This window comes from Sesamum indicum, linkage group LG9 (assembly GCF_000512975.1).
Source record: "Sesamum indicum cultivar Zhongzhi No. 13 linkage group LG9, S_indicum_v1.0, whole genome shotgun sequence".
In the NCBI taxonomy this organism is placed as follows: domain Eukaryota; kingdom Viridiplantae; phylum Streptophyta; class Magnoliopsida; order Lamiales; family Pedaliaceae; genus Sesamum; species Sesamum indicum.
This window is the reverse complement of record NC_026153.1, coordinates 1,740,094-1,766,944: the sequence shown is the minus strand read 5'-3', so window position 1 is coordinate 1,766,944 and position 26,851 is coordinate 1,740,094. Positions and strand designations below refer to the sequence as shown.

At 38.5% G+C, this 26,851-nt stretch overlaps 7 protein-coding genes across 9 annotated transcripts in view; 2 read left to right on the top strand and 5 right to left on the bottom strand.

Moving 5' to 3' along the window:
* LOC105170208 lies at nt 1,103–4,078 on the bottom strand. The gene is made up of 7 exons (XM_011090873.2): nt 3,694–4,078; nt 3,508–3,584; nt 3,266–3,400; nt 2,974–3,028; nt 2,794–2,881; nt 1,859–1,957; nt 1,103–1,560 (listed from the first exon to the last, which is right to left on the bottom strand). Exons 1-7 carry the CDS (start codon nt 3,996–3,998, stop codon nt 1,438–1,440), a joined length of 882 nt encoding a protein of 293 aa, XP_011089175.1. The 5' UTR covers nt 3,999–4,078; the 3' UTR covers nt 1,103–1,437.
* LOC105170207 (trafficking protein particle complex subunit 11) lies at nt 5,525–12,161 on the bottom strand. Of its 3 annotated transcripts, none has more exons than XM_011090872.2 (9): nt 11,531–12,161; nt 11,423–11,487; nt 10,475–10,589; nt 10,136–10,259; nt 9,652–9,732; nt 9,054–9,392; nt 8,795–8,961; nt 7,840–8,672; nt 5,525–7,503 (listed from the first exon to the last, which is right to left on the bottom strand). In XM_011090872.2, the coding sequence occupies exons 1-9, from the start codon at nt 12,037–12,039 to the stop codon at nt 6,023–6,025; spliced, it is 3,714 nt and encodes a 1,237-aa protein (XP_011089174.1). In that variant the 5' UTR covers nt 12,040–12,161; the 3' UTR covers nt 5,525–6,022. The 3 variants fall into 3 exon arrangements, with proteins under 3 accessions (XP_011089174.1, XP_020552295.1, XP_020552296.1); XM_020696636.1 differs by having other exon boundaries at nt 11,572–12,160; XM_020696637.1 differs by lacking the exons at nt 10,475–10,589; nt 11,423–11,487; nt 11,531–12,161 and having other exon boundaries at nt 9,652–9,716; nt 10,136–10,262.
* On the top strand, nt 12,476–15,810 carry LOC105170206 (probable serine/threonine-protein kinase PBL16). The gene is made up of 6 exons (XM_011090871.2): nt 12,476–12,854; nt 13,204–13,511; nt 13,607–13,742; nt 14,744–14,880; nt 15,005–15,128; nt 15,223–15,810. The coding sequence occupies exons 1-6, from the start codon at nt 12,791–12,793 to the stop codon at nt 15,606–15,608; spliced, it is 1,155 nt and encodes a 384-aa protein (XP_011089173.1). The 5' UTR covers nt 12,476–12,790; the 3' UTR covers nt 15,609–15,810.
* Nucleotides 17,501–19,852, top strand: LOC105170205. Its single transcript, XM_011090869.2, has 7 exons — nt 17,501–18,017; nt 18,278–18,384; nt 18,573–18,667; nt 18,756–18,832; nt 18,916–19,036; nt 19,352–19,411; nt 19,495–19,852. Exons 1-7 carry the CDS (start codon nt 17,647–17,649, stop codon nt 19,633–19,635), a joined length of 972 nt encoding a protein of 323 aa, XP_011089171.1. The 5' UTR covers nt 17,501–17,646; the 3' UTR covers nt 19,636–19,852.
* LOC105170204 (beta-amyrin 28-oxidase-like) lies at nt 19,989–22,514 on the bottom strand. The gene is made up of 4 exons (XM_011090868.2): nt 21,746–22,514; nt 21,193–21,648; nt 20,566–20,753; nt 19,989–20,443 (listed from the first exon to the last, which is right to left on the bottom strand). Exons 1-4 carry the CDS (start codon nt 22,278–22,280, stop codon nt 20,144–20,146), a joined length of 1,479 nt encoding a protein of 492 aa, XP_011089170.1. The 5' UTR covers nt 22,281–22,514; the 3' UTR covers nt 19,989–20,143.
* Nucleotides 22,651–24,930, bottom strand: LOC105170203 (beta-amyrin 28-oxidase). Its single transcript, XM_011090867.2, has 4 exons — nt 24,332–24,930; nt 23,616–24,071; nt 23,343–23,530; nt 22,651–23,255 (listed from the first exon to the last, which is right to left on the bottom strand). The coding sequence occupies exons 1-4, from the start codon at nt 24,825–24,827 to the stop codon at nt 22,956–22,958; spliced, it is 1,440 nt and encodes a 479-aa protein (XP_011089169.1). The 5' UTR covers nt 24,828–24,930; the 3' UTR covers nt 22,651–22,955.
* Nucleotides 25,564–26,851, bottom strand: part of LOC105170201 — a gene marked incomplete in the record, with an annotated part of 2,895 nt that continues 1,607 nt past the window's right edge. Inside the window, 1 exon segment of the mRNA XM_020696545.1 lies at nt 25,564–26,115. Within this exon segment, the coding sequence (XP_020552204.1) occupies nt 26,053–26,115 (63 nt within the window).

The window sequence follows — 26,851 nt, the reverse complement described above, 5'->3', positions numbered from 1 at the left end:
TTATCATCATCACCACAAAAAGTAATCACAAGAAAAAAAAAAGCAAATGTATCTACCTTGTCACCGAAAATCCTAGAAAAGTTTCAGGAAGAATTCGGAGCTAAAGGTAGAGACATATATATAGGAATGAATATATATATGCGTTATAAAAGGGTTTAATATGGCCTAACGATAGATCCATTGATCTACACACAATAAATCAAGGGATTGCAATATTAGGCTTTAAGGAATTTGGGAAAGGAATTACTGAAAAAGGGAGGAGGATAGGGGTGGCTCAGACATCCAAGGAAGGATATAAACAGCATAAGCTCTCAAGCCCGGCGAAGGCGAAAGCTCTTAGGCGGCCACTGCGAATGTTGATGAGAAACCAGCCTTAAGAGTTTATCCTCATAGCCACCCACGCAAAGCAACCATCAATAAAAAGTTATTCAAAACAGGAAAGCCAAAGATGATAAAGGGAGAGGGCGTAGGCGTCGATGGAATAGAAGAGAGAAATGCTGCCGATAATGGTTCTCTCTCAGAGTCATTCTACTTATTTATATAGAAGAAAATGTTGATGAGGAGTTTTCACAATTAGGGTTTAAAAGGACAACGACGGCGGACAATTCAGTCCACACACACCCCCCTACCTAACTGGGCTTAAATAAACCAAAGGGATTGGGCTTAATGGAATTCTGAGCCCACATCATAAGTGAGTGGAATTTTGTTACTACTTACGCCATGATTGATTGGTATATAAGAATGGAATTAGCATTTCAGCCTCCATTCTAACATTTTTTATTTGTATGTTTTAGGTTTGAGAATACTTATTCTCAAGTCCAACTCTATATCTTTTATTAATATGCTCTAAATTTGTGAATACTGATTATTATGAGAATTTTATTCCCTTATATAAGGAATTAACCATCATCTTCCCATCATGGTATTACATGTTGGGAATAAAATTCTTCTTGTTCTTGTATTTGTGTAATATGTAGCTTTAATCATTATTAAATTTTAAGTACTTTTTGTATATAAATAGTATTGAGAAATAATTATGTATGCATGATAAGAAAAAGTGATAATACTTTGAGGCTTGTTCTTGTAGAGAAAGAACACCTAATTCAAGCAATTTTAAACATCCATCATCCATTTAAACATAAAATATAATAGTGATAGTCCATGTTGACGTTAGGAAATTAACAAACATCCACTTCTGAGTTACAGTTACGGCCCCAGTCGTCCCAGAAATTACACATTGCTTCATTGACTTATCATGTTGAACCATCTACTAGCTGCACTTCTTGCCGCTACAAAATTTAGCTCTACAATCGATACCCTCAAATCATGCTCCGGGCAGATAATGTTTGCTAAATATCGCTGTATGTATCACCCTCCAATGCACATCTAGCTCGACCCCACCCGCATTCTGGTTTACAGACCAACTACTTAGACTGTCTATTTGATTTCCACATTCTCAGCCTCACCATTTTCCTTGAGTTCCTTGAGAAAGTTCCTCAGACAGCCATTTATTATGCGAGGCGCTGCCCCATCACAGAACCGCTTTGCAAGGTCAACCGCCTTCACAAAAGAGCACGAAACACATTTCTTAGCACAAGCCAAAGGAGCCATAGACAAGTTCTTAAACTTGCGATAACATTAGCACCAAAAAGAGACCATACTTAAATTATCCAGCTAAAATATCATTAATCTCAGAAGTCAGAACCTCCTCAAATGACTCCAAGATGCCAAGTATTCAGGGACCTTGTTGATATTTCAATGGAGAAAACAAGGCTATACAAATTTCTTTTGCTGAACAAGTTTTTATGTGCATTACACTTTTCCTGAAAAGTTCAAAAGAGAAGCGAGATAAGCCAACCTCATTGATGACTATTTGGTGCCTCGTCCCAAGCACTGCCATTTCCGACATTGCCAAGTGAAGAACCGAAAACTCCAAGATTCTACCAGCTGGTTCGTTCTGAAGTAAGAAGAGTTGTATAATTAGACAGAGAATCAAATTTTGATGATCCAAAAGATAGTTTTAGCACACAAACAATTAAAAATAACTGGAAAACTTTTGGCTGGGCTTGGTTTGCAAGGGACCTTTGTAATTTTTTGGCTGACTAACTGCATAGATATTGAAATAAGAGTTGACATGATTGATAATTAACACAGTCACTCAACAGGATACGACATACTTCTACTTCAAGGTGTAAATACCTTAGTTAGCTTTCCAACAAGCAAACTCAGTCCTAGGACCATAACAAATTAAAAAGAGTATATACATAATGCATTCACTACATAAGTTTTGAAGCTCTTATGCAGTTATGAAAGAGGTACACCCATTCTAATATAACCAGAACTGTAAGTATTCATTGGTTTCCTAAAATTGGAAACTGAAATAACTATGGTACAGGGGGCTAACATTCCACCATGAGTATGACCTCAGAATTTGATGTTTTGGTTAGTCATGTTCAACTTTTAAAGTTTGTACAAGGATTAAACCTAAGATTAAGATTGTGTTTAGTTATAAGATCCTCAAAATCAAAAGAAGGCACCAAAATGGTGTCAAGATAGGATATTCAGAGCAGGAGGGTGTATGCACACACAGCATACATCTATAACATATAAATACACACACAGGGAGGAGTTGAATTCAATAATTGTCCATATTCAGAGATTGGTAGATATTTTCTTGAAAGCAAAATGCTTCCTTGTGGTTGAGTGCTGCTTATATGCAAAGTCTTTTTGCAGCAAATAAGAAGAAAAACCATGTAGAAAGGGTTTTATACACCATAGAGTTGCAAACCAAACCTTCCAATTATGAGGTGCAACTTTATCAATTGCAAGAACATTACTATCCCACTTCTCTGCAACGGCTACCAAAAGTTTTCGTGTAAAACTGCAATTTATAGATACAATTATACCAACTGACGTCTGTAAGAATGTGTATGCATGTCGAGAATAGAATCAATCTATAATAAAGTGTATTACCGCAAAACTAATTTGCTGTACACCAACTTCGGTGGTGCTGAAAGAACTTCTGCTTCTGAGAGAAGGAAGTTACATAGTCAATTCAAGCTCTTTGAAAAGATCCGACCACAATGTATGATGGAGTGCATGGACAATTTTGTATGTAGACGCAAATGCGTAAATATATACACACAGATAAGAAATTCCTAGAAGGGAAATATTTTATCCTAGGAAGGAAATTCCGAAAATGCAAAACTCTAAGAGTCTCCCACAGATGGGATATGTGGTATGTTAAATTGTGGAAAGGAATTACCAATGTCAGACTCCTTTTGATCATTTTGCAAAATCTCATCAGCTTCTTCAGGCGTCTCCGCTGTAACCGGAGGCCCTCCAAAACTCATGTGATTGTATTCCATCAAATACGCCTTATCAAACTCATACCCAGTTTCTGAAGGGAATAAAATGATAGAAACATCACATTCTCGTCATCTCTAAGTAACATAGAAACAAGCAGACGAAAAAATAACAAAAGAGCGAAGAAAAGGCATTAATCACCTCTTCTAGCATTAAGTCGTTTCTCAAAAAGGCGAACTGGGTCGGAGCCGTCTAAACAAGCCGCGTACAGAATCATCCTAAGAAAGACTTACAACATTTTCATGGCAAGCACAGTAAAGATGGAAAAGGAGGTGCAGCAGCTTAGGACTAAAACAGAAAGTAGATAAAGAGAGGAGAAAGCATTACAGAGCCAGTTCTCGGGCGGCTCTGGGACTGCAAAATCTGCCGCTTTTGTCAATTTTGGGAAGCATATCTTTAGAATTGGAAGTAGGAATAAGAGAGTGTAAGGTAGGATTCTCAACAACCTGAGCAATTGTGAGAGGAGAAGTGCTGGGACAGGGGCAGGAAAAGAGCAGGCGCGGCCATTTGCGGAGAGAGGTAACATAACAAAAGCTAGGAGCAGGAGCAAAGGAGGGCTTTGGGAAATCGAAACGGGTTTCGCGGAAGTTAAAGGAAGCTGAAGAGGAGCTGAGAACAGAGCTGGCCTCCATTTTCTCGGAGCAATTCTCACTGTACCCGCCCCGCCGTTGCGTTTGCTTATCCTTTCCTTGGCCCTTAAAAATATCTAATAATTGGCTGATAGTATAGATAGAGTGATTTCATGTGCAAATATATATATATATATGTATATATATTAGAGCAAAATTATGCTGGGCATACAAACACATGATACCTCAGTTTCAAAAGTTCGCCTCGATTGACAAAATACCTCAGTTTCAAAAGTCCGCCTCGATTGTTATAAAACTAACGAATCGAGAATGTTCATGAGGTAAGTGGACTCAATTTGGGATCCATTGCGGTCACGCTACTGCATACAAATGTTATATCAATGTGAATAATTATTATGATTTAATGTCTTATAGAAATACATATTCTAAGTCATTTGAGCCTATGCATTTCGAAAATTATTAGGATGTCCCGAAATTTGAGTTGGTCCAGGATACTACTATTTGTATCTCTACACGCGCTGGTCTAAACCAAGCATCACGTATTCACAACGAGATGGATTGACCGAAAGCGCGTTAAAGGAAACAAACCCAATGTAGAGATTCTTCTACACAATCAAATGAGCCGGTGCGGAATATTTAACAATAATTGACTTTTTTACATTTATATAAAAATTTGTATTTCTATTTTTATAAATTCATTGTATTTTTTTAGAATTATATAAAAAAATATAAATTATTATATTTGTATCGTTCATTATATTTTATAAATTAATATACTTTTAACTTTATGATTTTTTTAATTTTATTATGTTGTTAAAAATTAATTAAATATAATTAATTTATAAAGAATAAAACTAATCGAAAAAAAAGACTAAAAATTGGCATCGTGGATACTAGTGTCATCCTTTTTTTAAAAAAAATTATTTTTTTAGTGAATCCACGACTCGACATAAATTTATTATATATTTTTATAATTTTTTTTAATAATATAAAAATAATTAACCCACGGAATACTATTTCCATTTGTGATGGAGGAAGTCATTGATGTACTAGTTACATGCCTTGGTTGTCCGGGGAGGCAGCAGGTGAATATGGTCCATAAGGAGCTCCATAAATTGGTAATTCCCATTTCCCACACCACCTCTGAATCTCACTTCTCTCTCTCTCTAGTTCCTCTTCTGTTTCTTCCGCCTATTTGCGAATCTCAGCAGATGATGATGATTTCTTCTCTCCAGCACTTTATTCATAATAACACTCAAAAGTGCTAAATAAAGTCGATAATAACATTAACCCCTCAGTTATTAATTAATTTTTTATATGGAAGGAAATGAAACACAATTAATTTTATTATATAATGGTTGCTTGTGCACCTTTAACATTCATATTAATAGTATTTCTATTAAAGTTAAACGAGGCGGCAGGGCAGCAAATAGCTCCATTCAGTGTCGTATAAAGCACATTTATAGTTGACTGATCAGAAAATCAAAACATAAGGACTTGCAGTTTCAAAAATAAAAAGTATACCAAGTGGTGGTTTGCACAAGTGCATTCAATAATTCTTGAAGTAGTATCATCTCGAATGCCACAAAACTTTCATATTTCATAGTCGGATTACATTTGCACAGTCCGATTCTGTAGCTCTTCCAACTCCAACCCTCAGCATTCTCAGTGACTTCTCAAACAGTTACAGTAATATTTGGGCTAAAAAAAAATAAACATTACATATAGAATGTTTCTTCAATGTTAATGCCCCCCTCCCAACAAACCAACTTTATACAGATATAATATAGAAGTGGTGTTACAATTTTCAAGAGGACCCTTCATCCCTGAGTATGGCAAATATTGAAAACCTGTCGACGGGCACTGACCTTAAAGCATGAAGGCCCAGCGCAGCAGTGTGGACCTCTGACTAGCAGTTGAGATGGCGCTAGTACCATTGCTTTGACACAGCAGATCTGCCTGTTTACAAGACTACAAGACATGTGGTGTATTAGGAACGATTAATCAACATACTCATTCATTTCCCCATGTAACCCATGGCTGACATCCTGGTTAAATACAATGAACTACTCAGCAACAACAGAATTCGTTCTCGTCTCCTTCATATCACTTGCCTCAAAATGGGGCTTTGATGGGTAGACAAAGACAATAGATGATGCAGGAGAGGTGTGTAAACCAGCAGAGTATCTCACTGAAGTCACTGTCACTCTAGGAAGCTGCAGAGATCCTAGCCCCAGAGGTACAAGCATGAAACTGAGAACATGCGTCGACCTTGGCAGGACAAAGATCGTATCATTGTGGGGTCCTGATAACACAAAACTCTGTGAATCAGCTACTGAGAATTTGATCTCCTGGAGGAACTCTGTCTGATTATGAATTTTAACAGAATATCTGAAGGGATTCCCAAGAGTGGCATGTGGAGGGCATTCTAAACTCACAACTAATGGAGGTAGTTCAATATTCACATCAGGAAGCCTGTGTTTTGTAACTTGATATGCACTATCACAAAAATCGAATTGTTCCTCCACTCTTGAATCCCTTTGCCATCTCAGACAAACAGTACCAATCTTCAGCCTCGTACAATTTAACTTCGGAATGACAGTAAAAACCTTCTTAAACTCTTCTCCTGGCACATGAACAACAGATTCTCTGAACTCCTCATGCTGAGGTAGTATAGCACATGCATCATTATCCTCTTCCCTCTCAATAGACACAGACAGCAATCGCAACGGCACCTCTGAACAATTCTTAGCACTAACTATAAGCATAGTTAAGTCATTTAGAGCTAGTGATGGCATCTGATCAGGATCAGAAACTGACTTGATTTTTGAGAGTAGAAGAGGATCCTGCCGAAACGGAAGCAGGTACCGATGGCTTATTGTAACAGCAGTCTTGCCTTCGATCTGCAAGCTTTTATGCACATGCACTTTCTGTAAACTAGGTTCACCACTTTGATGATAGTAACCCAACGAGACATAGAGCATGATAGGCTTAGGACGATTCCACTTAATTTTAAGTTGGCCGGACCATGATTCACCCACATCTAGAGATGGGACAGAAATCAATCCAAATGAGGGCTGAATTTTCTGAATCTTATCTGAAGGAGCTTCAGACTGATCTTCAGGTACATGGCAAGATATGTCAACAAGCTCAACATGGAGATTGTCGGCTGAGAACGGTTCCTCTTCTCTTGGGCTAAGCAGGCCACCTCCTCTTGTATCTACCAGGTTAATCTTTAACTCACCTGAATACACTGCATGTCCTTTAGAGGAAATGGTCACAGGCAAAATAAAGCTCTCTCCAACCAATGCAGGGCCAGATGAACCTAAGATTAGATCAACTTGTGGGTCCGGCTCTTCGACCTGTATTGCCTTCTGCCCGGAGAATGCCAGACCAGGATCCTTGGTGGGAATAGTTTCTACTAGGTTTTCAAACTTCCAAAGTGGTAAGTCATTCATTGAGGCAGGACTCTCAGCTCTGCAACATATTGTGAAGTGTGGTCCTATTCTTGCAATTACATATATGCATTCAAGCTTTCCACTATGATCTGCATAAATCATTTATAGTCTTACTTTGCAGCATGGAGAATATCATCCACCACCAAGATAGAACAAAAATAAGAATATACTATATATGAGAAGCTATTCTTACCTACACCGGGAGTTTGCATGCTAAATCACATCAATGCTGGAACATATATGATCTTGAAACATAATCCTTACTTAGCCTAGCGTTTTTCATAAGAATCTTAACATAGATACCCGGAGCTTTTGGCTAGGAGACTTCTAATTGAAATTTTAATTGTTCTTTGAGTCCTTAGTCGAAAAGGATGGACTATAATTAATTAATAAGTGGTTTCTTAGTGGGAATGCTACCAACTTACCAGAGTTTATCTCATATGTCAACCGCAGCCATTTGTTTGTAGCAAGCACCAGACTTGGAGCTGTCTCAACTCTGCGACCCGGTTGTATATTGGAGATTGCAGCTATGTGTGGCTTCTTACCATTCCCAATGATAAAATTACACTCAGATTGATTAAATTGCACCTCCAACTGATCAATCTCCACATTGGTTGGCAATTGGGATCGAAGTGATATGGTGATGAGAGACGGAGCACCTGGCTTAACCACTGGTTGATGAAAAGCAACCAAAGCAAGAAGTACAACTCTTAGGGGACTGACAAGATCAATCTCAAGATAAAGAGGATAATCACTGTTGACTTTTAGTTCAGTGTTCTGTTCTTTCAAATTAAGTTCTGATTCCCCCCTGGCAACCTCAAATGCTTCCTCATGTATCTTACCTCTCTGTGAAAGAGTTGCAGGTCCAGCTGGACCGCAATCCTTAGAAGATGGCTCAAAAGCATCAGATGTTACTGGCAGAGCAGCCATTTCAAGTGAATATTCTATGAAGTCTTTCGCGGAACTAATTCCCCTTGAGCACTCTCTTAGATAACCCAAAACCTCCCACAATGACAATAGCCAACCTTCTCTTCGGTAAAGACTTGCAACATTATCAAATGTTTGCTTAGCATTGCCGAAATCACTTACAGCAAAATATTCTTTAGCCATCTGCAATCCACAATAGGCAGCTGTCCTCTCAGCCTTTAAGTTACTGTATGCTTCACAAGATCTCTTTAGAAGAGCAATAATTTCAAAGGAATCCTGGAATCTCTTCCCTTCAGCAAGTGCATAACGGACATATTCATCATCAGTCAGACTGCATCAAATTGATTCAAACAAAACATTCAACACTTCAGGGAAATATTGCCTGCTATAGGACATTTAGGCATACACACGGATATGAAGGGAAAGATAGATAGTTGGGCCTGTTGAACTCACGATTGCATTATGCAAGTATCCCCATGCTCAAATAGCCTTGCAAACTGACCAAGATATGCAGAAGCAACCACAGACTCTGCACTCCCATCAATTGGACCAACATCCTCTGACATAGATAATGCAAATTCCAGAGACACATTTTTTTCTTTGAGGTAGCTAGCTGCCAACTGCTTGAAGACATGTCAGAATAAAATTGAAAGTGAGAACTCATCATTAACTAAGTATATTTTGAAGTTTCAACATGGATGATCAAAATTACCTGATAATAATAAGCTGAATGAAACTCCCATTCGGTTGGTTTCTCTGCAGCAACTGAGACCATACTTGGAACATGCTGGACATCAGCTGAGCTTGTCTCCAACAGTTGAGCAAATACCAAATATTGCCTGCTTAGCCATTCCCAATGAAGAAAAATAACTTCTGGGCTTCCCATAAGGCTCCTATAATTCGCAGTGTGCTGGCGGAACCATGTAATTGCTTCTACAACTTTTCCACTGTGCAGCAATAAAGTTGACAACTTAAAATGAAGTTGTTCGGCAATAGTCTTGATCTCAACAATGCGTTGGATAGGGGGCGTTTTTGTTGACATTCCAACCATCTGACAACCACGTATGCAAGTGAAACAAGAAAGGATTACATGAAGAAGACAAACACATGTAAACAAGCATCCAGCAAAGCAAGGCCATTTATGGAGTTTAAGATATTAGGCTATTTATGGAGTTTAAGATACTAGGCCATTTATGGAGTTTAAGATATTAGCTTATTTATGGAGTTTAAGATATTAGGCCATTTATGGAGTTTAAGATATTAGGCAAGGCAAATTATATATGAGTCTGCGGCTATGATTGAAGCAGTACCTCCCGGAGTGCGTGGTAGGCATCCTCATATAGTTTTAGAGCTTCAAGCCAGTCTCTTCGAAATTCTGCATATACAGCAACCTAGCAGTTGATAAGGTTTAGATAGCATAAGGAGGAGAGAAAATTTCGGAGTAAATGGAGCTGACAAAATAGAATAACAAGGCCAGACACATAGTCTGTTCCAATGTGTTTAGGAGGATTAAAGCACAGATAACCAAGTCAAATACTGACGAACTCGTAGGCTCAAGGAAATAATAGTGGATATTCCTAAGCTTTACAGATATTATTCAATTGCCGAAGATAAGTGAAACAGTAGAAATTGGCATAATTTATTACAAAAGAATAATAATAAAAGATTGTCCAGCGATTAAATTTGCGGTAATACACGATTGTAAAACCTTACACTAAATGTTGTAGTAGGACATGGAAAGGCATATTTACTTTTAGGTGAAAACAGAAAGAAGGTACCAAAAAAGGACCTTACTTTGAAACAGTACCGAACATTTAACTCCATAGAGCTGAAACTTCTCTTTTCAAGACGAACTTTTATTTTTCGTCCTTCATCTCTGTAATACACATTTGCCAGATCTGCCACTGCAGTCCAAAGCCTGCACCAACATAGCTAGTTAGGTTTCATAATCTAAAGAACTTTTTGGCGAAAGAAACCAGGATTTGGTTTTGCATACCATGACATAATCCCTACATTCAGGAGGTTTTTAAGCACATACCTAAAAAGCTAATTAAGTTTTTCATAACAATAATGTCCTTTGTTTTCTTCCAAAACCCCAAAACTTGCATTAGAATACAATTTAGAGATCCATGCCTGTTTAGAGATTGTCTAAGCTCCAATTCGTCATCTGGTACAAAAATGATGAGGTTCTTAGAATCTACTTCTGCACGTTTCCTCAAGGCAACCATGCGATCTTCACTTGTGTAATCTGCAACAGATTTTTTCAGATGCCAAGCAAAATTGTTATTCCCATTGCTCATTAGAGAGGAGGAAATAAGAGCATCTTGCTTCATATTGCTATTTCAGTTTTCGAGCTCAGGGACAAGCAGGCCCACATAGTGGATGCAAGAAGCAAGTTTCTAGGCCTACTTCAAAGAATATTTGCAGAAGCGGAAATGGAAGAATGAGAAACATAACTACTAACAATTAATATTTCCTGATGCTTTAGTAAATATTTAATTTCAAGAAAAATGACAAAATGCGGGAACCAAACCAACATGTTTTCTCATTTAGGTATATGCATATTTCAAAAATAAAACAAATATTCTCTCAAGCTGATACCAAGACCCTATTCTCTTCTCCTTTTCTGTTGCTTTTAATTTTCTTTTCTTTTTTTTTTGTCTCGGACAGGGACCCAGTTGTAGTGCAGTAACTAGTAGAAGAAAGATAGCTTCCTACATATTCCAAGAAATAAGTTCAGATTTCAGATCCCTACAAAACCACAAGATTCAGTATCCTTCTATGACAAGCATAACAAATAACCCATAAACACATTCAGATAAGTAGATACTAAATTAATGGTCCAAATACAAAGGTCTGAAGCAACTGAAATGTCTATGCACATAGAAATTCTCCAGTAATACAAGAGATGTATCACAATTCCAAAGAGATGAAAGTGATTGATCTCACCAAGATTTTCAAGCATCTGTGAAGTCATAGAGTGACGAAATAAAAATAACAAATGTAAACATACAGATCAGCTAAATTACTCACGTTCAACTAAACATGTGAAGTAACTCAGAAATGAGGAAACTCACAAACCTTTATGACCTGACAGAGTGACAACCACCACCACCAATTTGATGTTTCTCCCACGAATCGTGGCCCTGCACAATATTTAAAATTTCACAAGATAAGAGTCAACATAACATCAATAGAATATATGAGAAATGGTTGATTCGTAATTTTACCTGGAGCCACTGAGCGGGGTCTCCAGACACATCATGAGAGCTAAAAAGAGCAGCGACAACAGCGGGGATCCTCGTCCGGTGCTTTGAAAGCCAATCTCTCCTGAAGATGCCGGCGACAGGCTCCGAAGTCTCTCTAGGAGGCTTTTTTGGGGGGATGAGAGAGATCTTAGAGAAATCTGGCAATGCGATGGTATTGATAGGGGGCTGCTGTGAGTGGAGATGCGCCGTGATCAAGCCGTGCACCTCGGCACACCCCACCAAACACGATAAAGCAATAGGGGGGGTGCGAAGCTCATCTGGGTATTCTTCCATGGATTTGGAATGGAAGTTGGGATTAGGAGCAGAAGAGTGAAGCTGAGAGAAGCATGGATCGCGGTGTGGGAAGAGGAAGGACAAAGCATAGGCTACAGTAGAGCAGATTGGGGTTGGTTGAGTGGGCCTTATGGCTGGCTTGTATTCTATTCTCATTCATTCTGGCCCAAAATATGTTGTGTGGTTGGGTCCAAGAAAAACGAACCCAGACCCAGCTCCACCACTGTTAGTTATTTCTGTTGGAAATACTAAAGAGTACTACAGCCCCCCATACATTTGCATATTACCATCTTAGCCGGATTAAATAATACTAAGGGAGCTTTTGCTTATATATAGTTTTTTTAATTAAATCACATTTATGTCGTATAGTTTCAATATCCATTTAAAAGCGAGTTGTTGTGGTAGAATTTGGAACAAGAGAAAGAGTAAGGAGTAGGAGGACTCATTTAGCAGCAGAAATAGCCACTAATTAATTACAAGACAGCGTTCCTTCCATTCGGATTTGGAAAAGAAAATGATAGAAATGTACAAGTGCGAATGGGAATATTGGGGATGATTGATCAAAATGCGCACTACTCCAACCTCAAGCAGCAATTTGAAAAGGAAAGCGCACAAACAAAAATGAATTACAGTATTCTGCCAAACAAAAGCCCCCACCTCCCTAATACTACTACTCCACCCCATCATTGCCATCAAGAATTTACAACACAACCATTCCGGCACCAGCACTCTCTCCAGACACTCCACTTTCACAAACGCATTCTACATTCCCACCCCCTCTTCTTCTTTTCTTTATTCAATTCCCCCACTACACTACTTCTTTCCTTTTTCTTGTTCGTCTCTTTAAGATTTTCCAGTGCAGTGCTGTCGTTATTTCAGAAAAATATAAAGTGCCCTGACCACCCTCATGGGGAATTGCTGCTGTGGCTGGGAAACTTCAATATACAGAGTCTCATCCAATGCAAAATCAGGTGAGCTTGCTTCCTAATTTCTTCATTCTCCTCCCCATGGAATCACTCTTTGCCTTCCTATCCCTTGCTGTTCCATCATAACTTTAACGACAACAAAACATCGCCATGTCCTTCTCTTTTTGTCCTACTTTGGAGGTTCAATCTCCCACAATTCACTTTGTATTTCATGCCTGTTTCTTGTCACATCTTGAAACAAAAATAATCGTGTAAAAACCAATATCAAGTTCCATATTTTGTTTATTCTTTCTTTTTTTCCAACTTTTTCATTTTCGCTGCACAAGTAAAAAGACGTCCATTTTTTGTTCTGGGAAGCAGTTAAAAGCTTTTGATTTAATTTCATCTCCTGTAGAATCTCCAAAGGAGCAGAGTCCTTCAGAAGCAGAGAGGAACGCTCCCAGTAAACTACCATCAAATCCTGAAGAAGTTGAAGACCTCCGCCGTTCTACAGCCGCCAATCCTCTAATTGCTTTCACGTTCAATGAGCTAAAGAACATTACTGACAATTTCAGACAAGATTACATGTTAGGTGGAGGCGGCTTTGGAAGTGTCTATAAAGGGTACATTTCCCAAGATTTACGACAAGGACTTCAGCCGATTCCTGTTGCTGTCAAGGTTCATGATGGAGATAATAGCTATCAAGGTCATAGGGAATGGCTGGTAAGTAAATAACCATGCACTTAACATGTGCATTTTTGCCACTTAGTCTGAATAGTTGTCCGGATCATTTCAGTTGACTCTCTGTGATTCTTTAGGCTGAGGTAATCTTTCTGGGGCAGCTTTCTCATCCAAATTTAGTGAAGTTAATTGGATATTGCTGTGAAGATGAACATCGGGTTTTAATATATGAATATATGGCACGGGGTAGTGTCGAGAACAATCTATTCTCAAGTAAGTACGGATTTCTTACTTTTTTCAATGATTCACCTGGATATGTGGGAGCAACATTGATTTGTGTAACACTATAACCAGTTGATCATTATTCAAATTTGGCAGGCAGGAACACTATATCACAGTGCATACCTTTGCTCCTTTGTTCATACCATTGCCACCATGTTTTTTGTTTCTACATGTTATGATTACCCTTGTAATTCACTGATTAAGCATGCTCCAAAAGAGGTTGATGTTCTTGAGGCACAAGAAGCTTGAACTTTATCCAAACGTGGGCATAACCATTATTTACATATGTAATGCTAACTCAAGGTTCACTTACTCTACTTTTACTTCCTGTCCCTACATCCTATCCAGAATTAAGAGAAATAACAAGAGAATGCAAAAACAGTTAGTTCTTGTACTTGCTCCAGATATGATTTTTAAGACTTTTAGGCTGCATTTTTAGCATATCATATTCCAATTCAAAATGTTCATATATTGGCTATGCACGTCCTGTTCCTGAAGAAATACCCTTCAACTCTTAGAGGGACATGTAATTTTAATCTTACTCTTCTTAGGTATTGCCATGTTGACGATGTAAATCAATAATTTCAATATTTGACAGGTTTTCTGTTTCAGTCATCAATTCAACTTCAATAAAATGATTCCTTAATCATTATCTCTATCAGCAAGACATTTCAAGTGGCCCCACAAACTTCACGTCCAAAAGAGAACTTAATGTGTGAGCTAGGTGCCACTGTCCTGTGAATTCAAGAATATACGAAGAGGCATATAATATCTTGTTACTGAACTTTATAAAGATTTAACTTGAAAGAAACCAAAGTACAGGACCCGCAGTGTAGGCGGTGCTATACTTATTTTTTCCATCCTTTATTCAATTGTTCAGTGTTCAGCCTTCAATGCCACCTAGCATTTCATCAGAGATGTTTAAATATCTGTTAGCTGCATGTGTTGTTTTGTATTAGAACGCCGCTCTTAGATGCCTGCACTTGCTGCAGGAGTGTTGCTCCCTCTTCCTTGGTCAACTAGAATGAAGATAGCATTTGGTGCAGCAAAGGGGCTTGCTTTTCTGCACGAAGCAGAGAAACCAGTTATTTACCGTGATTTTAAGACATCTAACATCTTACTGGACCAGGTCAGCTGCTACTGTAATAAATTCTGATGTAGGCAGGCTCTAGGAACATGAAAGTGAACTTCAATATTCAGACAGTTACTTGAGATCGATTAATAGTATTTTATCTTACATAAACACTTAATAGGACTACAATGCAAAGCTGTCTGATTTTGGGCTAGCTAAAGACGGGCCAGTAGGGGACAAATCTCACGTTTCTACTCGTATCATGGGAACATATGGCTATGCTGCACCAGAATATATAATGACGGGTACTGAATAATGAAGGAGTAGTTTCCAGATTCAAATGTATGTATATAAGATGTGGTCCGTTTTTTGGAGTTAAGTTTGGGGTTGAATGCACAGGTCACCTGACTCCAAGGAGTGATGTATATAGCTTCGGGGTGGTTCTACTTGAGCTTCTAACAGGCAGAAAATCATTGGATAAATCAAGACCGGCTCGGGAACAGAATCTAACAGATTGGGCAGTGCCATTGCTTAGAGAAAAGAAAAAATTGGTAAACATTGTAGATCCGAGATTGGAAGGGGAGTATCCCATAAAGGGTGTGCATAAAGCAGCCATGCTTGCTTATCACTGTTTAAATAGGAATCCAAAAGCAAGGCCGTTGATGAGAGACATAGTAGATTCCTTGGAGCCTCTCCAAGGCCAGGTTGCTGCTGGTGATGACAACTCTAATTCCAACTCCAACTCCACTTGGAATGTTTCTTCTACTACTCACAACTACAAATGAGGAGGATGAATTATTATTTTCTCTGTGTTTCTAAACTAGGATCAGTTTCTGGTGAAGTAGTGTTTTTATGTATACAATTAATTACCTACATGTAAGGGAGTGACAGACATTGCGTATTTGTTTTTATTTATGAAGAACAACAATGATAGAGTATGTGTACTAGTAGTAATTTCTTTGAACATAATTTCAAATAGTCTATTCATTATGAGTAATCTTTCTTTTCTCTTCAAGAAAAGAAAGAAACAATTCAAAATAAGGGTAAATTACATTTTTGGTCCCATAAGTGGACCCGATTCCAATTTTAGTCCCATACTAAGGGCAATTCGCACATTTGGTCCCGTAAGTGGATTTTTTTTCCAATTTCAGTCCCGGTTGGGGATTTCCGTTAAAACTTAACGGCAGCTGCTGAAATCCATTAGGTGCTGTTAAATATGGAGGGAAAGCATGTAGAATTGAAGGGAAAGCATGTAGAATTGAAGGGAAAGCATGGAGAATTGGAGAAAAAATCAACAACTTGGTGGAAATTACACTATACCCTCTTCCTTCTATTTAAATCCCATTTTTTCATTTATCTCTTGCATTTAGTAGAAAAAAATCTCACAAAATATGGCTGGTAATAGAGAAAATTTTTGTCATTGTGGAAGGGTTGCGATTTTGAAAACCTCATGGACCGACGACAACCCAGGAAGAAGGTTTTTTGGGTATACGAAAAAAAGAAGCAGATGTGGTTTTTTTCATTGGGAAGATCCGCCGATGTGTGTAAGGGCAAAGGTTATCATACCCGGATTGCTTCGAAAACTGAATAGAATGGAGGACAAAATTGCACAGATGCAACGAAGACAAACTGTTTTAGTTTATTTTTTTGTTGTATCTTGACTTATGGTGTTGTTTTAGAAGGAAGAGGCTATAGTGTAATTTCCACCAAGTTGTTGATTATTTTCTCCAATTCTCCATGCTTTTCCTCCAATTCTACATGCTTTCTTTCCATATTTAACAGCACCTAACGGATTTCAGCAGCTGTCGTTAAGTTTTAACGGAAATCCCCAACCGGGACTGAAATTGAAAAAAAAATTCACTTACGGGACCAAATGTGCGAATTGCCCTTAGTATGAGACTAAAATTGGAATCGAGTCCACTTATGGGACCAAAAATGTAATTTATCCTCAAAATAAATATAAAGAGAGAATTGCAATTTGTAGAGAGTTGGAGCCCACAGCCAACTAGACGAAGAAACCACCAATCCAATTCCAAACGGTTTCAATTGGTATTAAAAGCCCAGTCAAGTCAAGTCAAGTTAAATCAAATCTATGAGAATTTATATGTATGTTAGCTCATGCGACACATGAGGTCTTATAAACATACAACATTCCATTTGATGCTAATAGGTAGAGTTCAGTGGAGAACAATGGTGAGACAAGCAGCTGCATAGACCAATGACTTGCTGGGAATGGGACAACAGCATCTGTTGTTCTTGCACAAGGGTCTTACTGCTGAAGGCGTTTAGGTATGCTTTATCTCTGTTATGAACCTCCTACCTATAGTGGTTTAAGCTGGTGATGAAAGCAGCAGTAGTAGTAAATTATGTTTGAGTTGGTTTGTATTGTTAATTTTGTATGCTATACGGTGATAAGCGTGTTTGTGTTGGTTTGAAATAACAATTAATTTTCGTTTATTTCTAGAGAAACGGAAAGTGAGCAAATATTAATAAGATAATGTTGAGACACCCAGACCCAACCCATCCCAAATTCATACCCGCATCTACTTCTTGATTCTATAGAATAATAATAATGTCTGGTATGTAAGTTGCGTGCGAAGCTCCACGTGGCAGCACAGAATCGAATGAATTTCAACGGCCTTCTAGAGCCACTAGTCTGGTTGGTCAGTAGTAGTCACATCTCTCTCTCTCTCTCTCCCTCACTCTCTCTGTAATCTCTCATCTTCAACTCTCCCAACTCTTGCTGCTGCTGCTGCTTTCTCGTCTTTTACTCTATCAACAACAAACGCTCTCTCTCATTCTTGCACCATCATCATCACATCAATGGCTTCAAGTAGCTATACTTGTCTATGTTCTTCCCCTCCTCTGCCCACTCGCATTTCTCACCTCACCAAGCAAAATCCTTCAATATGCTGTTTCCTCAACCACACCAAGAACCACCACCCATTTCTCACCACTATACGTACTTCCCCCCCTTTCTCCACAACTTCCATCTTGGTTACAAAAGCTTCTCAGACTAAGACATCAAAATCAGAAGAAGAATATGAAGAGTATGAGGTGGAACTGGTGCAGCCATATGGCCTCAAATTTGCCAAGGGTAGAGATGGAGGAACTTATATCGATGCCATTGCGCCTGGTGGATCCGCTGATAAGACGGGGATGTTCACCGTTGGGGACAAAGTGCTTGCCACCAGGTATTTCTTCTTACTTCTTCACCATACGCTTCTCAGTCTACCATTACCATATACATACCAGTTTCTTTGCATATCCATAAACTCTTGTCTCCGAGCCTTTTCAAGATGGTTAGCACTTGGGCGGACATTTTGTCCGGATCAATCATTCTGTCTCCGACGTACCAAGTTCTTCTCTCCTGACGGGACGGGATAGTATATGATGATTTGCTAGTGCCTTTTCCTTTGCAAAATGATTGAAGCAGTTTGAGAAACTAATGCAGTGCAGTTTTTGGAGATGAGATATGGCCTGCGGCTGAATATGGAAGAACAATGTACACCATTAGACAGAGGATTGGGCCATTGCTCATGAAAATGCAGAAGAGATACGGTGAGTTTTTGTCATTTATACTTCTCTTGCTGCTCTTGCCATCTTCACTTGCAACTTGGCCCTGCCAATCCTTTGTCCTAGTTCAGGAAATCTCGATGGGTCTTTTCTCCTAATCAAAATCACAGTTACAATACGTTGGCATTGATGATGGAAACATGATGGGTTTTTGTGTGGTTATAACATAACAGGAAAGATAGATGACAAGGGTGAATTGACTGAAAAAGAAATTATCAGAGCTGAGAGGAATGCTGGGTTCATTAGTAACAGAGTTAGGGAAATTCAAGTGAGTGCCATCTTTCTCCAGTATACAACCAGAATTTTCTGGCTAGCTTGTTGGCCTTTCCTCATCTGTGCTCAAACTTCAATGCTAGATGCAAAATTACCTGAGAAAGAAGGAACAGAAGGAAAGCAGAGAGAGAGACCTTCGTGAAGGATTGCAGCTTTACAAGTAAGACTTGGGGGTTCTCTTTATCACGCTTTTTAGCTGAAGCAATCAATCCTGATTTGATTTCTGCACCTTGGTTACTTCAGGACTGGGAAATATGAAGAGGCTTTGGAAAAGTTTGAGTCGATATTGGGATCAAAACCAGAAGCAAATGAAGCTGCAGTAGCAAGTTACAACGTAGCTTGCTGTTATGCAAAGCTTAATCAGGTTAAACATGGGAGCTTAAACCAACTCTTCATGCATTTCCGGCTTAATATAGAACTAGGGAAGCATTTGATGGTTCTATATATCTTATTCAAACATCATCATCATATTGTGTTTGGACCTCACCCTGCCTAGTCTCAGCTCCCTTATCTTGCTTTGCGTTGTAGTATTTTTTATCTAGATTCTTTGGCCAAGCCTTGTGACTTGCTCCTGGTCGCATTGCTGTAAAAAGGACTTTTTAGTCTATATGAGTTTACTTTTCCTGTATAAGACTTGCACTCCTTGAATGAATCCACAACCTTCTCTGAGTTGTCACAGATACAAGCTGGACTCTCCGCCCTTGAGGATGCTATGGAAGCAGGATTTGAAGACTTTAAGGTAAGTTGATAGGGATAAAATCCAGTATGTTATAGTTCAGATGACTCGAGAAATTTTCATCCATTCGTACCACTTTGTGACAGAGAATCCGGACAGACCCTGACCTTGCCAACATAAGGACATCAGAGGACTTTGAACCTCTTTTGAAGAAGTTCGATGAATCATTCATAAATGAAAATGCGATCAATGCTATCAAATCGTTATTTGGATTCAACAAGAAATAGAAGCTGGGGTGCATGTACACATCCAATGAGCTAGGGTTCATTTGTAAAGAGGTCACCCTATCACTTGGGTTTGTTTATAGGACTAGCTCAGGATGAGTATTTGTTAATATTCTACTGTTTTGAAATGTGGTTAATTGTTTCATGTTGTTCATCAATTGAGTCAACCTGGTGTAGCTATGGTGACAGAAAAGATATAGAAAGGATTAAACTTATGTCACATTTTTCTTGACCTCATTTCTGCATTGTGAAAAAGTGATCTCAATGCAGATTCTCAGAACAGCTTCAGGGGGGTTTCCCGAAGAACTGTGTAGCTGCTACATCCCTTATAGTGGAAGATGAAGAATACTATCATGTGTTGAATGAATTCCTCTTTATTTATAATCATACCAAATACTTTACATAGCTTAAGGCATACTGTTTTCTCATGATTTTATTCAACTAACTAGGAACAAGTCCAACAGTAAAAGTCGGTAAATACAAACTGCCTCCATAAAATAAACATATCATCTTAGGCTTTATGTGGGTGAAGACGGATTGGCAGTCCTTCCTCAGGTGTGGGAATGGGGTCGCATATGATTTTTTCACCTGGAATCAGTAAATTCCACTTAAACTGTCCAATAACATTGTGTAGAAATGTGAGTATCTCCAAGCGAGCAAACTCTTTTCCTAGGCACATTCGAGGTCCTCCACCAAACGGAACAAAAGAATATGGAATAGGACCAGCACCATCGAATCTTGAGGGATCAAAATTGGTGCTGTCTGTAAAGAGGCTAGAATCTGTATGGGTCGACGATGTGTTCCAGTAAAACTGTCACAAAAGACATTAAATCATTTGTGAGACTCCATATTTGGCCTCTAGTATCACTAGAACTGTCAGTGTCACAACATGGATGGAGGAGTTGGAGATGTAAATAACTAAGAGAAATGTACCTTCCATCCCTTTGGAATGTCATAACCTCCATATTTTATATCTACCAATGCTTCTCTAAAGGCACCAACTACAGGTGGCCATAGTCTCAGTGTTTCAGAAACTACATTCCATGTGTACTTCATCTTCTGTATATCCTCCCATTGAAGACATTCCCCAGCTTCTTTTGATGATGCAATTTCACTTTGCTCTGTTTGCAAATTCAATTAGTCATCAATCCATACTACTGAAGTTTATGAAGATTTTAGCATCACCAAATTATGCCTGTCAAACAGATTTTTATCACCTTCTCAGCCTCTGTGCTACAAAGTGCATCAATTATATTACAAGGATTGTTGACTTTGCTTGCAAAGCCTCAAACTTGTGTTTAGTATGTGAGATGGTCAGACTTGTTCTTTCCTTTTTGTTCTCATTATTATTTTGAGTAGAGGTTTTGGAACAAGTTAACCAAATCAATAGCATCTCGTTTTTCATAATTGGCTCTGTGCATAGTTCTGATGAGAGTGATTATTATATGGTGCTTGAGGTGGGGGGAGACACCAATAATAGAACTACAACAGTGTAAGAAAATCCATATAAAACTTGTTGAGAGGAGAAACGCAACAGGACAAAGCAAAGAGGAAACTGACCTCTTAACACTTTGTCATAGACTTCAGGATGTTCTGCAAGAGTTTTTATCAGCATCGTTATGGCAGAACTTGAAGTGTCATGTCCAGCAAAGAGTAGCAATAATATATTATTTATGATATCTGATTCAGACATGAACTTCCCATTTTCATCAGGGCAGGCAAGCAAATGCGACAAAAGATCTTCCGAAGCTACAGTATCTTGTTGTCCCAAGCGCTCTTTCCTCTGTCTCAGTATTACTTGGAGTTCCTTTTTAATAGCAGCCGTAGCCCTCTTTGCTTTATAGAATCTTGTACCTGGGAAGTTGAGAGGTATAGAGATGATTCCACCCAAGAAAATGTTGAAGAGAGCAGAAAGCCTTTTAATCTGTGTTGGTTCTTCAACGCTCATAAACAATCTACAGGCCAGTTCAAATGTATATAATTTGATTGCTGGGAAGACCTTTAGCTCCTCTTTACCTTCATAAAAAATGGAAGTATAAGTCTTGTTATTCAGTTCCGTTGTGAACTGAATGTGCATATGATGAGACAGAAGAAAAGAAACATATAAATATACCTTGCCAGTGAGTCTGTATATGTTGTTGAGATACAATATCCATAACTTTGATGTATCGTTTGGTAAACACATCAGGACTAACAAAATAAGACACCATCTTTCTCATTTGTATCGCTTGAGTCCCTCCAGTTGTGGCTAAGCATGTCCCAAGTAGCTCCCTCACAGAACTGGGCCACCAAACTGTGACCAACTTATTTTCGTTGCTGAACAAAAACTTATATCCAGCAGGTCCGCGTAACACAGCAACAGACTCCCCCAAGAGGGATGTTTTGAAGACCTGCGTCTTGTACTTGTCCATTCTTTCTTTAACAAACTTTTCTGGTGATCCATCAATACTTCCACGGAGGAATGCCATTGTTTCACCAAGAATTGGCCACCCGTAACTGCCCGGAGGAAGATTCAGAATTTTGTTTCGTGATTTGCTTTTGCTTTTGATGTGGATTATGAGGAACAAAACAAGAAGGATTAGGGAAGCATTGATTATGGAAGTAGAGGTTGTACCCCAAGCGGGGAGATAAGATGAATTTGCAGCCATATGGACAATGAGATCTTGTATTTGAGGCCAGAGATATAGGATCAGACTTTAGTCTGCAGCCCTCCTTTTCAACTCATGAGCATCCATATCTTCACCTTGTCTCTTTCTCTCTCTAAAAAGTCTAAGGGTTGACTTGGATTTGAGAATCCTATACATTATTGAGACGGCAACGTACATAATTGAGTTGGAGGGGAGGGGATTAGGTGAAGCTTCAATTATTTAAATGTAGGGGTAGCAGTGGCAAACTATTTTTTTATATATGATTGATAGAGAGTATGGCATTGCCTGAGTTTGCATCATAAAGATCTTCATTACAAATAAAGTCTTTTAAGTTTGATGACTATGGTTTCCTGTTTTTCTATGACAAGTGACAACCACTTGCAAACGCAACATAAAGTCTGTTGAACTTAATGTTTGAATCAGCACTGCTTTTCCGCAACTGCATTTTGAACAGTTCACTTCTGTCTTACTTGCTCACTTCTGTAATATTTTCAATCTTGACTACACCTTATATGTTTGACATGAATATATATTAATAACTTCTCACACATCTACCAAGGTAAGCAAGCCATGAAACTCATAGTTAGCCGAAATCATAACCCATAAAGCTATATGCTGCTTACTTTCAAGAATTACTAGTCTCTTATCTCTTTCATGCCACCAATTTTTAGCATCTTAAGCTATGTGAGAGTGAAGCTGAACTGGAAGTCCTTCAACTGGCGTGGGCATTGGATCATATGCAATTTTCTCATCAGGAATCTGTAAGTTCCACCTATATCTCCTTATAACATTGTGTAGAAATATGAGTATCTCCAGCCGGGCGAACTCTTTTCCCAAGCACATTCGAGGCCCCCCACCAAATGGGACATATGAAAATGGAGCAGGGCCTGCCCCTTCAAATCTTGATGGATCAAAATTTGGATAGTCTGGAAACCAGCTAGCATCTCTGTGCGTAAATGATGAGCTCCAGTACAACTGTCAGCAGAGTAGAGAATTATATGATCAGATTGAGCCAGCTGAGTTACCGCCATAATTTAGAAAGTAAAATTTTCAAGTACATACCTTCCATCCCTTGGGAATGTGGTAACCTGCATAAGTTATATCGGCTAATGCTTCTCTAAAAGCGCCTATGATGGGTGGTGATATTCTCGCTACTTCACAAACAACATTCCATGAGTACTTCATCTTCTGTACATCCTCCCACTGCAGAAACTCCCCTGCTTCCTTCGATGATGCAATTTCATTTTGCTCTGTTGCATACATGCCATCAAACACAAAAAAATTAGCAAATCTTTGAAACGAGTATCACCAGATTAGGCAACAGCAGACAATTACCTCTCAGCACTTTTTCGTAAATGTCAGGAAGTTGTGCAAGATTCTTCATCAGCATCGTTATCGCAACACTAGATGTGTCATGGCCAGCAAAGAGCAGCATTAATATGTTGTTTACGATAACGGGTTCAGACATAAACTTGCCATTTTCATCCGGAGCCACAAGTAAATGTGATAGAAGATCTTGGGAAGGTACAGCTGTTCTTTGTTCCAAGGCTGCTCTTCTTTGTCTGACTATCTTCTGAAGTTGACTCTTTATAGCAGATGTAGCTCTCTTTGCCTTGTAAAATCTTGTTCCTGGAAAGTTGACAGGGACTGATATTATCCCCTTCAAGAAAACATTGAACAGAGTAACGAGCTTTGAGATTTGCTCCTGGTCTTCAAGGCTCATAAATAGGCGACATGCAAGTTCAAACGTGTATAACTTGATGGTTGGAGAGATTTTCACTTCTTCTTTACCTTCAAGATGAAAGAAACCAGTATTTAAATACTAATAAAAGTACAACGTTTTTCTTTCTGTGTCCTTTTTTCTTAATTCTTTCTCCTTCTGGCTGCTAACGTTCATTTCTCATAAGTCCATTGTTGCATCAGTTTTATACCAAAATTTCCTTCCAACAAAAGAGAACAAAGAAAAAAGAACACACACACAAGGAAAAGAATCTTAACTAGTGCTTACTTCTCCCATGTGAATGGCAAAAACAAGCTACAAATATTGATACCTTGCCAATGAGTCTTGATATGCTGCTGAGAAACCAAATCCATAGTTCTGATGTAAAGCCTCGTGAATGCATCAGGACTCACAAAATAAGACACCATCTTCCTCATTTGCTTTCCTTCATCACCACTGCTCGTTGCTAAGCAGTGTCCAAGCAGTTGTCTCACAGAGCTTGGCCACCAAACTGTTACCAGCTTATTTTCATTACTGAATAAGAACTTGTTTCCTGCTGCCCCGCATAGCATCACCATAGGCTCCCCCATCAGTGAAGTTTTGAAGACTTGAGATTTGTATTTTTCACTTCTCTCTTTGATAAATTTCTCAGGTGTCCCCTCCAACCCAGCACGAAGAAACTCCACCGTTTCACCAAGAATCGGCCATCCGTAGCTGCCTGGAGGGAGATTCGAGGACTTTTCTGCTAATTTCCTTCTTATTTTTATGGTGAGATTGAGAAGTAGGACAAGAATCATGAAAACTGGAACGATCAAAACCGCAGCCATAATAAGTACAAGTACTTGCACTTTTTTGCTGTTTCAAGCTTTGCATCAATAAGTAATGCTTCCTAGCAATTAATACTAATGTATTTATATTCATGCGCAATGAATTTATCCACCGGTTACTGTCGGTAATGGAAACCAGACTGCCCCCACACTCATGACTTTGCCTTCACTGTGGTGTCCATTTACAATAATTTTTTGTATCTGGTACAGAGCAAAATGAAGATATTTAGGGAACTGTATAGTCTGATGAGAAATTAAGAAGGGCTTCATTAATTTCAAATTGACTCTAGACAAGGCATGCAAAAAGGTGCTCTGAGAATCATTAAATGTAGATAAACAGCATTATCATAGTGGAAGATATTGACTATATTGTTGCGGACAATTATGGGAACAACATTAGTTAAGGAGATGATATTTGATAAGTCAAAAGTTTCTCTTCTGTTTATCATTTGTCTTCGTTGGGAAGTAGGCTTCTTTTTGCTAGTTGTGAGCAAAATCATGGTGCATATAGAGGAGTTGAGCATTTCTTTTAGTGTCCTCTAGTTTTACTCTTATCACTCAATGAGGATGCCTGTTTCTTATTATTCTATTACATAAATTGCTATACAGGTCGCAAAATGACCTAATAGATAATCCACACATGCTTGCCGCTCAAAATAACTAAAATCCTACTCAGGTCACGACTAAAAATGCAGAAAAGATTATCTACAGTTCATATTCATTGGACAGTGTTGAATAAGTTAAAAGGACACATTGAGTAAATGACTGGCTCTCAAAGTAAGGACCATTGCTTTAAGTACAGAAGGATGCATAAGCTATACTTAACAAGATACAGAATAGAGAAGTCCTACAAATGGATGATGCAAGAGGTAAAGAAATCTGAATCAAGAATAATTGCAGCTGAAGGGGAAAATATCTTCACTCTCATCTCAGAGGTGGCGGCAGTAAATTGAAGCTCGGTGCAGATTTTGGGTCTGATCACAAAGAGCTGATGGTAAAATAAGTTGCCAAACCTTGCTCCAAGAAGCATGGGATCAGGCAGCGAAAATCCCCAGTGAATTACATTCATGATAGTAGGGGCAGAATCAATAAACGAATCAAATGATTAGATAGAGCTCTTCTCTGAATCACAGTCTTGCCATTAACTAGTATCTTTCATCGTCAACATCTTTCTGGTTAAAGCTGAGGCCACTAATGATGTTAAGAAGGAGCTGGTCTAGCAACATTAGAGAATGGCACAAAGACAGCGGCTGCTCTCCTCTTCATTGTCAGTATCACCTATTTCACTAAGGCATGCAAAGTTGGTATCAGATAGAAAGTAGCAGTTAGCGTCATGGTCACAAAGAAGAAACAAGAAAAATAAGGTTGATTTTAAGGGTTTTTTTTTTTTAAAGGTGGGGGGCTTTATGAATTCCATTCTACTGAAAGTAAGTATACACGACCACCAAATTGTAACTTCCATTATATGAAAGTTTACAGGAAGTAATTCCATAATGCCATACCCTCTTTGAGAAACAAACTAAATTTTAGGCCTTATATGAGACTTGAAACATCTCGCATTGTAAATCAAGCAAATTGCACTATCTCAAGAACAAACAATGCTAAAAAATGCTATGTGCAGTTTTTCACCAAACAAGACAATCTGTTTTTCTTTTATCCGCTCCAAAGTTTAGAATGGAACATAGCCATCTACATAATTAGCACATTTCTGCTTAACGAGAACTGTTCCATTATAAAAATCATATCAATCAACCGTTGACCTCGCTTTCGTTTATGTTATTGAAACAATTAATATCCCGGATTGCTAGGAAAAGTCTCTAATTCTACATCTTAATCGTATTCTACAAAATCCATGCTGACTTGGCTTGTGGTAAAACCTTAGTAAGTAATATCTAAAAATCCATGTAAGATAAATATTTAGATAGAAGGCAAGCAACAATCATCAAGTAGCTAAGTCAACAAAAGCATGACAGAGAAACAGATAAAGTAAGCACCTGGATTCAAACTCCTTCATCTCAGCAAGT

Excerpts from the sequence above, each read along its gene's own strand:
- LOC105170208 (XM_011090873.2), bottom strand. The coding sequence starts at position 3,998 with ATGGAGGCCAGCTCTGTTCTCAGCTCCTCTTCAGCTTCCTTTAACTTC. Across the intron at positions 3,585-3,693 it reads GCCGCCCGAGAACTGGCTCT|GATGATTCTGTACGCGGCTT; the intron begins GTAATGCTTTCT and ends AGTCTTTCTTAG. Across the intron at positions 3,401-3,507 it reads ACGACTTAATGCTAGAAGAG|AAACTGGGTATGAGTTTGAT; the intron begins GTGATTAATGCC and ends TATTCCCTTCAG.
- LOC105170207 (XM_011090872.2), bottom strand. The coding sequence starts at position 12,039 with ATGAGAATAGAATACAAGCCAGCCATAAGGCCCACTCAACCAACCCCA. Across the intron at positions 10,590-11,422 it reads CACTCTGTCAGGTCATAAAG|ATTACACAAGTGAAGATCGC; the intron begins GTTTGTGAGTTT and ends AATCTGTTGCAG. Across the intron at positions 9,733-10,135 it reads ATGTTCGGTACTGTTTCAAA|GTTGCTGTATATGCAGAATT; the intron begins GTAAGGTCCTTT and ends ATCAACTGCTAG.
- LOC105170205 (XM_011090869.2), top strand. The coding sequence starts at position 17,647 with ATGGCTTCAAGTAGCTATACTTGTCTATGTTCTTCCCCTCCTCTGCCC. Across the intron at positions 18,018-18,277 it reads GACAAAGTGCTTGCCACCAG|TGCAGTTTTTGGAGATGAGA; the intron begins GTATTTCTTCTT and ends AAACTAATGCAG. Across the intron at positions 18,385-18,572 it reads GAAAATGCAGAAGAGATACG|GAAAGATAGATGACAAGGGT; the intron begins GTGAGTTTTTGT and ends ATAACATAACAG.
- LOC105170206 (XM_011090871.2), top strand. The coding sequence starts at position 12,791 with ATGGGGAATTGCTGCTGTGGCTGGGAAACTTCAATATACAGAGTCTCA. Across the intron at positions 13,743-14,743 it reads CGAGAACAATCTATTCTCAA|GAGTGTTGCTCCCTCTTCCT; the intron begins GTAAGTACGGAT and ends CACTTGCTGCAG. Across the intron at positions 15,129-15,222 it reads ACCAGAATATATAATGACGG|GTCACCTGACTCCAAGGAGT; the intron begins GTACTGAATAAT and ends TTGAATGCACAG.
- LOC105170203 (XM_011090867.2), bottom strand. The coding sequence starts at position 24,827 with ATGGCTGCGGTTTTGATCGTTCCAGTTTTCATGATTCTTGTCCTACTT. Across the intron at positions 24,072-24,331 it reads TATCAAGACTCATTGGCAAG|GTAAAGAAGAAGTGAAAATC; the intron begins GTATCAATATTT and ends TTCATCTTGAAG. Across the intron at positions 23,256-23,342 it reads ACATTCCCAAGGGATGGAAG|TTGTACTGGAGCTCATCATT; the intron begins GTATGTACTTGA and ends CTCTGCTGACAG.
- LOC105170204 (XM_011090868.2), bottom strand. The coding sequence starts at position 22,280 with ATGGCTGCAAATTCATCTTATCTCCCCGCTTGGGGTACAACCTCTACT. Across the intron at positions 20,754-21,192 it reads CTATGACAAAGTGTTAAGAG|AGCAAAGTGAAATTGCATCA; the intron begins GTCAGTTTCCTC and ends ATTTGCAAACAG. Across the intron at positions 20,444-20,565 it reads ACATTCCAAAGGGATGGAAG|TTTTACTGGAACACATCGTC; the intron begins GTACATTTCTCT and ends CTTTTGTGACAG.